Here is an 11,407-nt window from a genome sequence, read left to right as displayed (position 1 = left end):
AAGGCAAAGCCAGGAAAGCAGATTTCCTTTTCCCAGGACAAGTGTGCAACTCCGGACACCTTGTCCGCTCAGACAGGAGGTGAATCGTCTTTGCTATCACGACCTGTGCTTCTGTGCTTGCTTCTGGCTCCTCTAAATGACCAGAAGAAGATGGTTTCTCTTGTTAATTAGAGCCGTTCTCGTAGCGAGATGGTGAAACCCACACAGGATTTCTCTCGGAGTATGAACAATTTGCCGTCCGCTTGAATGTTTTTACAACCTGAGTGGTTAGCTGCCGAAAGGACCGAAGCCCTGGGTGCCAAGAATATTAAAACAGTGAGAGTTACTGCAATGCTGTCTCAGCGGTTCTTTGTGAAGCATCATTTCATTATAATCGTATTACTGTCTCTCTGCGGCGTTGTGGAGGGCTGTGATCAAAGTGGGCCGAATGCTGTACACATGCACACGAGTGCCCGCGCCCTTCTGAACTCGGCAGGAGCCAGCAGTTGACTCTCAGTCCCTAATTTGGGGAACTGGAAATCTAATTAACATTAACATTAAGTTGCAACAAAAATACACAAAGAGCAGGAGACAGACGGGTGACTCGGGTGTGCTGCAGGGCCGGGGGCAGCCCTCGTGGCAGAGGGGAGGGGAAGGAGGCTGCTGCTGTACCGCGTCTGTCCTGTCCCTGCAAGGGCTTTTTCCCTTCCAAAAACATAAGTAAATAACCCAAAAACCTCCTTCACATGCAAAACGGGCCGTGGTGGTGGCACGTCCATGGCTAACGTGAAGGGTGTATCAAGTACAACTCAACCTTCAAAGTTGGAGGGGAAGAAAAGAGAAATTCACCCTCCTGCACTGTCGGTCTCCGGTTTCTAACCTGTGATTTCATGGAGGAGAGAAATTGTGCAACTGAGCTCCTTTCAGGAGCTGGGTCCTTGGCTTATTAACTTGCTTTATGTATTGTCCAATTTCTGGGAAGAAAAAAAACATGAAAAGGGCTGCATTTGTGTGGGGGTATTATTTTAGAAGACGTCTTAGTTAATTACTATCTACTGAAACATCACCTAGGAGCTGGTCTCTGTCATGCAGCTTGGTACTTCATGCAGTAAAAGGAGCCTCTCTCCTCTAGTTCATTAAACTATGTTGTGGTGAACTTATCTCCACTGGGTCTCAATTAGGAAATGAAGGCAGTGCCTTTAGAGGAAAAGGCAGAGAACAATCAGAATATACTGAATATATAATTTGATCTGTGGAAACAAGCAGGAGGAAAAATATGGTTGGCAAATGTGTAGGCATTAAGAACGTGTCTCTCAAAGATCCCTGCATAGAGGTACGACATGATTAGACCATTACTGTTCATTCGGAGCATGTAGTGCTTTTCAAAATCTGTCTTTTCGAAGTTCATTAACTACTGTAAATTTACTGCAGTAGATATTCTTTTTCCTTCTTACTCCCCTTGTCTCCATTTTAGCATGCCTGGGAACTTCTAGCATATTGATTCTGGGCTCTTTAACTCTTTCTCTGGCTCTTTCTATTAACATTAATTATAAAACTGCGACTGTTTTAGTGTTACATTCTAATTTATTTTAACATTTTGTTTTCAGTAATATTTTTGTTTTTCCTTTTTAACAGAGTTTAAAGTGTCTAGCAGAAATAGTCTCTGCAAATATTTTTCTGGACAAAAAAACACAAAAAATCTCTCTTCATTAAGTAGTGACAGATGTGTAGGACAGAAAAGGAAGTTATATCACCTTTTGTCTCTTAAAGTTCCTTTCCTACCTCTCTTCTCCATGGGCTGTGCACATTTTTTGTTCTGTTTCTCTTCCATTTATATGCTTTTCTTTGCTAAGAGTAGAAGGCTGTTATTATAATGGTTTGCTAAGGTTTGTTCGTTTTGTTTTTCTCCTACAAAATATAAACCATCTTGAGGAGCATTCAGAGGTATCTACTACAGCGCAGGTAGTGGGAATTACGCCACCGGAGCAGGCAGCGGCACGGCTGGGTTAACGTGAGGCACTAAGCACATCGCCAGCATGTATGTGTTAAATAATACCTGACTTTGTAAGCTCTCGAGTAACTTAATTACATACTGAATTCCCTTCAAGCATGAGTATGAGCAGCTCATAGATGCAGAATAATTGGAATTTTAATTAGGTAGCAACTTAAGGATGCCTCCTGTTTACAAGGTAATAAGATGTCTCGAGCTAAATGAATGGAGGGGCCAATTTCAATTTAACAGTGTGTAAAAAATCTGTAGATTGGTTTCTAATATTAATCTTGACTGTTCACATTATTTGGCTGTGCCCACCTAAGTGAATTTTGTGGCTGAGGTAAGTGTGTGTGTTCGGGGCATCTGAACGGGATCCCAGTCCTGCTCCGGTTCTCACTGACAAACGTCTTCGGGGTGGAATTTTAAACACTTATAGTGGACTACATTAAAGTCAAAATGAGTACAGAATTGCTGTGCTATAACAAGCATTGTACAAAAATTATGGTACCTACCACATGTGCATACATTTACTTTCGCAACTATTTGGATAGTCACCTTTTCATTTGTTTACAACTGACTAGCGAAATGAAAGTGTTTTCTTGCATAAGGTAAGCATCAAATTTTTCCTAACAACTGCATGTGTGATTAGGAGGACCCAATTAAAGTTGCATTCAGTTCGCACAGAGCAACAGTGATTGCTGTCTGTAATTTCTCCTGTGGCTGGACTTATGGGCATTAAGCTCTGTAGAACTTTATTAGCAAATCTCAAGAAAAGAAAAAAAAAACCCACAGTTTCCAAGCTGGAAAGTGGAAGGCAGGACCTGGGCCATCGAGCACCTCACGCACCTGGAGACAAGGAGTGACCTCCTCGCGCTTCCCGCCCCCTTAGCACCCATTGTGGAAACACAAGCCCAAAAATACTCTAAAATAATTCTAAATCCAAATATGCCTTCGTTTGTCCCAAGCAATAATATTTGCACCGTGATTTTGTAAAGCTCAACACTGCCAACCATTAGGCCAAATGGAAAGAGAAAAGGAAGTGAATTAGGGCATAGAAGGAACAGGGCACTGAAGCACAGATGCCTTCTTGAAGGATGAGGAGTTTCAGTCAAGCATAACCTGCTTTTTCTTTTTTTTTTCCTTCTCATGAGGCTGTTCAGTTCCCACTTCTCCATAAAGGATCTTGGTGTCCCTGCACTGCCCATGTTACTCTCCGTGTGTGTGTGTGTGCGTGCACACACGTGCACAGCTCACGTGCTGGAGCACAGCATGTTGCACTGTCAGCGTTCAGGGATACCCAGAGTCCCTAAACACTGGTCTCTTGGCTAATGTGCTGCAAAGAGCAAAACGTCAGACACCCAGGGCCTGCAAAGAGTTTTATGATAAAATGTGTGGTTGTTGACTGAAAAGCAGAAACAGAAGCCCCAAGGGACTCCTTTTCTGCAGCTATGAATAGCCCGTGGATAGCAATTCTGAAAAAAGGGACAGAGGGACCGTCTGAATTGCCTTAATCGGCAGAAGTGGCGATGGCATAAGGGCCTGGCTGCAGCATTCTTCACTTAAACGCCGACTGGTCTCCTGAAGTGGTTAAGACCAAAAAGGGGTGAAGATAGGACTTAATTCTGCAAGGTGCAGAATACGCTGACTCTAGTCCAGTGAAATGCTTCAAGCATCTGCCTAGACCTAAGAGTCAGGCACTTTGTTGATATTTCAGTTCCTTTCTGCATTGATGCTAGGAGCTATCTCGTAGGATAGGGCCTGTACCGAATACGATTAAAGTCATGTAGTCACCTTGCATATGTCAAGTAGTGACAGATCCAAAACCTGTCACTTACTTTCAAAAATAAATAATTATTAATATGGAGAAAATGGCACTGATGTCTATGACGAGTATTTCTGTAGGGCCTATACAAGAAAAATTATTTGGGTTTTGTGCCCTCTTGAATGGTGCTAAAGGAATACTTAACTGACACTTTTGATGCTGATACGCAAACAAAGCCGTAATAGAGAAGAAAGCCACCTTTAATTTCAAGCTCCACTAGAATCGTGAAAGGAAAATTAATGTTTACTAAATGAAAAAGGATGATACTAGTGGAGAGGGGAGGTTCTGTTTAAGCTTTTAGGGGAACATTAATAACTTTGAGAAGTGGAAACATACATTATAAAACATTTTAAAATGCCATTAGATTTAGAAAGTCCAGAAAGTCTTTTAAACTTATCTAAGCTCCTCAAAATGGTATCAGGCTTTCAAATCAAACAAACTGAATGAAAGCTAATGTACATAAGGAAACTTGCTAGTGCCATCGCATTTTCTATGAAAAAATCTATAAAGACTTATATATCGAATGAATGTTTTAAGGTGAAATGAAGGTCTGTTGATCAACTTTTGCAGGTTTCTGCAATGCCTCTGCAGATTCCCAGGGGGGTTTCTGTAGTATGCTGGTTTGTTCCCCCAGAATATGCTCTCATAAACCTGCCATTCGCAGAGTCCTCTGACATATCACCGTATTGTTGAGTTTGCCTGTGATATGTTGCCAACCACCACGAACGAATGCAGCTCTGAGATGGCAGGTCACTTTTTATTTTGCCAGACACAACAAAGTGTCAAGCTCTGACAGTTTTTAAAAGTAGGCTTTAAAAGAAATATCAAACTGTTTTTTCAACCAGTCGGTATCTGAGGATAAGTGCTCACAGAAAAAGAGCAGATTGGGAAACTTGTCTGATTTAGCACCATCTCTCTCCGATTTTATGCTGATTAACGTTGTTGGGATTAGGTGACGCCGACTTTATGCCATCAAATAAACGGGCAGTAGATGTGAGCTCAGTCATCTGATGCATGTGTGCACCGCTGCCGTGGGATTAGAGCGGCGGCCAGCAACGCGCTGGGTTTTGTGATAATCTCACAGTTAATGTGCTTTGGCCTTGCGTTTTTGTCTTGGGCGCTCGGTGCTGAGGCTCTCAGAGCTGGAGCCCCACCGCTGTGCGATGGGGACGGGAAGCGTCCAGCGGGCGCCTTGCCGGCTGCCACACGGTCCATGGACTGCGTTATGCCCGCAGGCGTGGGGCGGCACAGGGACAGGCCTCAGGAGCCCCGCGCCCTGGCTGCGCGGTGGGACGCAGGAGTGGCCAGGCCAGGCCGTGGGGCGCGCGCCGGCGGCAGTGCTGGCCTGCTGAACGCTGACCGGAGACGTTACCGTTTCAGAGCTGTATTTGGTTTAATGGGCTTTAGACTAGAAAATAACTGACTTTCCAACTGCTAAACCATGTTAATAGAAACTGTAGAAAAAATGTAATGCTCTCCAAATGCCATGTCATAAACAAATGCTGTAGTCATAAGCCTGCCAAGGAGATGGCGCAGTCATGAGAGCAGGAAAAAGTGGTGTAGGAGACAATCTCTGTATATTACGCGTGATAAAACAGCATACACATGCCCGCTTTGACCACTAAACTGCCGTTCTTTTCAGAATAACTGCGCTGGCAACGTGGTGCCGCTTCCCTTTGTAACCGGCTGGACAGCTTGTGATCCCCCCGTAGGAGCCTGACGAAGACCCTGCCAGCGCTTCCTTTCAGTGTACAAAATAAACAGGTTCACAGCCAATCTGCCGCAGAGCCACGGCGAGCGACAGAAAAGGGAGCACCGCATTCGTAACAGCACCGAAGAGCCCGGTTCCCTCAGACGTGCCGCGCTTGGGCAGAGTCCAGCAGCTGCCGGGGGCTGGGAACCAGGCTGCGCACAGGGAAGCTCTCTGCTGGGAAGGCTCAGCCACAGCAGACTCAGGAGAAGGTCCACCCGCGCTTGCGCTGGCGGGAGCCAGCCCTGCCCACGTACCCGTGCGCCTCTTCTGCTCGAGGAGGGTGTCCCGCAGCCCGACTACCTGCCCCACCGCCACCCGCTTCTGTTCAGGACTGCTACTGATGCCGTCGGTTTAGAAGCAGATTACGTGACTCTCCCAGTTCATAAAGAGAAGTAAGACGCAAACTGTAGGAAAATTACTTCTGAAATTATAGATTGATTGCAGCTCATTTTCAATTGTATTTATGAAAAAGTTTCCCGTAGGACAAGCAAGCAGTACGTTGTGCGCTAAGGTGTATTATGGAAATGTGCAGCTAACATGGAGTCGTGTGCACAGGGCTGTAATTTGTGGGTAACAAGGTATGTGTGTTCTGAATAAGCAATTAAGAGAACATTACAGCACGCTGTAGTAATGGTATTTGCTCGAGGGCTACTGTGGTGTTCAGTAAGATACCTGCACCCTGGCTCCCTCGGGCCTTCACCTTTGCTATAGCAGTCACGTGCCAACCCTGTCTGCTCTCCTTCCTCCCCCCTACCTTTCACACCCTAATAAAGCAGAAAATAGAGAGGCGGACAGCATTATGCTGGGATTTGGTGGATGAGGAAAGGGAAGAGTCATTGCAGAATCTCAGCCGTGAGTCTTGGGCTTGGTTGTATTCATGTCTGATGTCCAACTTCTGAAATAGAGTGCAAAGGCATTGCAGTTCCAGTCCCTGTTTTCACCCTTTTGGGGCTTTCACCACATGGACCCTTTGAGATGTATTTTCCACCTTTTACCTGCTCCTAGAGAAGTGCCTGCGCATGTTTATCTTATAATTATTAACAGAAAACTCTTGCATGCTTTTGAATTCAGTAACTATATGGAGAGGAAAAAACAATTGTTTCCAGTGGACCTAATCACCACGTATAGAGAAATTTGCTACATGAATATGCTTGTGCATAGTGTCAAAATGCGTTTGACTCGCCCAAAACAAGTATCTTACTGTCACTGTTTAAAGATAATAGCGTGATTACTGCAGAAGCAAAGTTTTCTATCAGAAGGGCATTGCGTTTCTGTCCCGCGCACCACCGTGCCTCCCTCCCGCCGGCTCCGAGCCCCAGCCCCTGCGGGTCCCGCCTGCCCCAGGGCAGCGCCGCGCTCCGTGGAAGCCCGGACGTATCTGTCGTAAGTGAAGCTACAGCCTCCTCGGTGGCCAGCAGAATATCTATTGAATTTAGTCTGTCGGCTTGGGAAATCTGGTTTGCCCGCTCTAAATGGCTGTCTGTCATAAATATACCTGCTCCGAGCGAAGCACGTTATATAAATAAAACTATACAGAGAGTACGTTTGTCAGTCAGCAAAAAGGCTCTACGCCACTATCCAGGGCATATATACTTTGTAAGCATTGGTTTCCAACAGATAAATGTAATCAAGGTTTATATGCTCACAGAGGCCAACAGGATGGGATTGTTTCACTCGAAAGATCAGAAGAAAATTGTAACTAATGTTGTGGAAAATTACTTTGATATTGCTTTCTCAGTACAGCATCCCAATTAGGTAGCAATGTGAAGCACAGGGAAAGAATAAATGAATAGTAACAAATCAACACAAACAGCTACTGTCAGGAGTACTTTGCTCAGTGAAAGTAATGTAAGCATTACTTAAAGTTTTATGACTGTGGATTTTATACTGGTTTAAGTAGTACATCAAGGTCTCACCGTCATGCTTGCTAGGACTAAAACAATCAAGAACAATTTCTGGAACAGACAGATAAAACTAAAGCACCAAAGTATTTTTACTAATTTTTTTCATAAGTTGCACCACCTTAAATTAAAGATGTCTGAACATACTAACAGTAAAAAATGTCCTTTTGGTCAATGTAAAATTCTGCTATGCTGCTTTTCAGCGGAAAGTCTACTTTGTTGACTTTTCTACAGTTTTCCTGGGGAGATTCCAATGCCTGGTAAATGCATTTGGCTACGCAGTGACTACATGGGTAATACAAAACCAAAGGCTAATCAAATAAAACTTTGCCAAACAGATTCTGTTGTCCTACGTAGCTTAATGACACATGCATTTGTTCAAATCCACTGAGGGAGCAATCACATGAGGAAATTATAGCAATATCCAACCTCCATTAGAAGCAGAAACTTTTAGGAGCAGGCTGTTCGGAACGAGGGAAGGAAAGCATCCTTTTCTGCACACCAGGAACCTGCCTTGTGATTGACAGATTTTCATAGGAGTCTGTCTAGCAGGGAAATATACCTACCACGCTTTTTAATGAAATGAATGGATATTTTTCCTGTGTTCTTTAAGCTGTCTAATATGCTTTAGCGATAACTAGTATCATTTTCGGAAGCAGGGGTATGAGGAGTTTCTGAGCCCACTGGGAGCTGCAAGTGCTTAACGCACATGAAAATCAGCCAAACAGAAATAAGAGTAATTGTACTGAGCACCTTTTACTCCAGGGTACAGTCTGGCTTCTATTAACATAAATAGTAATTGAATGTGAGTATCAAGCATTTGATTAGGCACCTTTGGCAGTAACAGCGCGGTCGGGATGTTCATTTTCGAGGCACGCAGAGCCTTACCCACAAAAATCCAACACATGCGTGACCGAGGTCCCTTGCTGGGTGGGGGAGGAGGGCAGAAACCTCAGTTCGAACTTGCTTTTACCTAAATGTGCTTGGTTGTCCCCTTCTACATTTATATCCTTCTCAAAAATCACTTCACAGTGTATCCGAATCAGCAGTCAGCTTTCAAGAGCTTCGGGACCGAAGGAACAGAGCTAAGGCAGGTCAAGACGAGGGGCCAGGGAGGAAAAAGCAGGCAAGAGCTTGTACACCACCAGAAATGCCTTTTCTTTCAGACGTAAGTAACTAACATTTTAATATAAAGTTGCACATGCAAAGACGCATTAGAGTACTTCCTGCAAGTGCTGTCTGTCTGTCCCCCGCCATGTCTTTCTGCTCACCTCCAACCTACTGTCCCGTTTCAGTCCGAGCTGTAAGACGGACGGAAGTCTCCAAGATATAACTGTCTTCTAAGTTTGGTGGAAACTGGTGGCTGGATAGAAGGAAGGATCTCAAACTAGGGACCCTACTGAAGAGAAGGACGTACATCGACCCAGGAATCACCCCTTCTGTTTGACTTGCCTGGTGACCTCTTAGTCCACATGTGATAGTGCAGTTGGCCGAGGCCTGTAAGCTCCTTGTCCCACCATTTGTTAGGAGAGGAGGGTGTTGGACCTACTGAGGGGGCTGAGTTAGGTGACTGAAGAGGAATTAGAGAGTATAGGTAGGAGAGCAGAGCAGGGAGGACGGGCTGGGGTAGAAAGGGAATGGGATAAAAGCCTTCAGGAAATCAGTTAAATAATAAATATTGTGTTTTGTGCGCAGGTGTGATTTAAGTGCTAGGGGTCTGCCTGAACAGGAGTGCCACTGGGTCGTTATAAAGGGGATTTGACACACCATCACATGTAGATCTAGCTGGGGCACTGAAACATTACCCACCCCAGGTGTCTGACGTCTTCCTCCGTAACCCTCTGCCAGCGCATCGCCACCCGGCCGGTTAACTTCAATTTTATGGTAATAACCCTCTAGAGGAGAAAAGGGGAAATGATTCTTTCCCAATCACTAGATCCTCGGGAGTGGGGGGCACTTCGTTTTCAAAAGATAATGTGGCCTGATGAGGTCACAGTTTTGTTTCTAAATCCTATAGATTATAGCACAACTACAGCATATCAAGTTCTAATATATAGCTAGTAACAGTTGAAAGGTGGATCTGTTCCCAGTGTGAAAACAGAGCACATTTGCTAGATGGGAAGGCAGCCCTTGACATTACACTTGATGTCTTGAGAGTAGAGGTGCCAGACTGATTTCTATCTTGCATGCACAGCTAAACCAGTGAGCTTTTATGGTGAATTTATAGAGTTGTAATTTCCATATTCTCCTGTTAATGTACAGACTTCATAGCAGTATTGATTCCAAATGAACATGCATAGGGTTGAATGTGGCCAGTAGTTCCAGTTTTAATACGTAACAGTTTTGCATCTAGGTATACGTAAATAAATTACAAAAGCACTGGAGTCACTGGTAATCCTCGGCTTTCTGCGACATGGTGCTGATTCATTATGTCTATAGTTTCAGTTGAGTGGCTGCTTTCAAAATTGGTGTGCAGTTGGACTAAATAATAAACATATTAAGGTATAGACTTTTTAGTGACATGGAAATACGCACTTAATAAACCTGAACACAGAAAATAGCACTTACTGTAATGACTGAATAATTCTCTGTGTTAGGGTTCAGGTCCTTCAAAACTGTTAGTAATACTTTATCTTTAAAATGTACACCATCATGCCCACTGTATGATGAAGATGACAATTGAATAGACTTTCTATAAAATAAGTGTTTAGTGAAGGGAGAATTCCCGTGCATATAGGAGAAGACACAAAGACCAACCCTCTGCACAGAGAGGCATTATGATGAGTGTGGACTAACTGCACCAGCATTTGTCTGGGTCCTGAATCAGCCTTCATTGCAGCCTTAATCACAGGGAACGCTTACTGTAAGTAAACAGTCTTGTGCATTTTCATACTTCTTGAATGTTCCTCATTTAAAAGGAAACCACTATTTTAGCCCACAGTTTCCTAGTTCTCACATTAACTTGGTCTTTTTGGTTCTTAGTAATATGTTAGTAACATGAGAAGATGGCACACTTCTGCATGAAATTTATGGAAATTTCAACGGAAGTTATATACATTGAAGGAATACATCCTGAAGTATTTTAAGTTTCTTGCATGAGTCATTGAATGCATCTCTTGCTTTCTGTCTCAATGACACACTCAATAGCACATACAGGCGAAGGTGGATTCAGAGGCATGTATTTGCAGGAATTTCTAGATTCACAGTGGTGGAACTAGCAGCAGAAATTGGTCTCAACTTTAGCAGAAATCCTTGGCAAAGATTCCTGCATAACCAGTCAACTGTTTCTTGAAACTGCTTTTTAAGCAAACTCCCCCCCCCCTTTTTTTCATAAAGTGTTAATCAACCCTAAAATAGCCTTCATTAAAAAATAACACATCTGTGCTCAGGCAACCTCTGGGAAATATGTGAAGCATGTTAAGGACATAAGTATGTCATATTGAACATGAAAGAGCAAGTGAGCCAGACAGAAATAGAAATGCTAACCTGGTGTCTGCTGATGAACTATTTCTTCTGGGTCCTGCAGATGAATGAAGACAACAAGCCCAGCTGCTCCAAACAGCAAGATGAAGGAGAACATACATGTCAGCCTCATAATTATTGTTCTCAGATCAATCCGGTTTGGCCCCAGGAAAAGGACTGCTTGCAATCTCCAGGACGCTCTTCAGTCATAGTCTCATCCTCTCATCAGGAAGTCTGGCATAATATGTCTGCAAGAGGTAAAAAACCAAATCCCTAAAACTTAACACAAAGACCATTTATTTTGTCAAGGTAGATTAGTAGATTCGAGTTCTTGTTTAGACCATATAACTGATTTCTCTAGTATTTGGCGAAGCTAATTACAGTTATCTAGCTAATTTCTGCCCCACTGGTTTCTTTTTAATTATGAATATGTCACTGTTTTTACCCATTTGAAAACACAGCGTGGGATATCATTAAAAAGTGTAATATAGGGAAAA

At 43.6% G+C, this 11,407-nt stretch overlaps 1 protein-coding gene across 2 annotated transcripts in view; it reads right to left on the bottom strand.

The window, feature by feature from the left end:
• CHST8 (carbohydrate sulfotransferase 8) overlaps positions 1–11,407 on the bottom strand; it is a 189,417-nt gene that overhangs the window by 138,388 nt on the left and 39,622 nt on the right. For both annotated transcript variants that reach the window (XM_064519673.1, XM_064519674.1), the window contains one exon: positions 10,935–11,158. In XM_064519673.1, the coding sequence (XP_064375743.1) occupies positions 10,935–11,043 (109 nt within the window). In that variant the 5' untranslated portion in view covers positions 11,044–11,158. The remainder of the gene's footprint in view (positions 1–10,934; positions 11,159–11,407) is intronic.

This window comes from Dromaius novaehollandiae, chromosome 13 (assembly GCF_036370855.1).
Source record: "Dromaius novaehollandiae isolate bDroNov1 chromosome 13, bDroNov1.hap1, whole genome shotgun sequence".
Taxonomy (NCBI): Eukaryota; Metazoa; Chordata; class Aves; order Casuariiformes; family Dromaiidae; genus Dromaius; species Dromaius novaehollandiae.
Note: the sequence above shows the minus strand (reverse complement) of the source record. Positions and strands in the feature narration are given on the sequence as shown.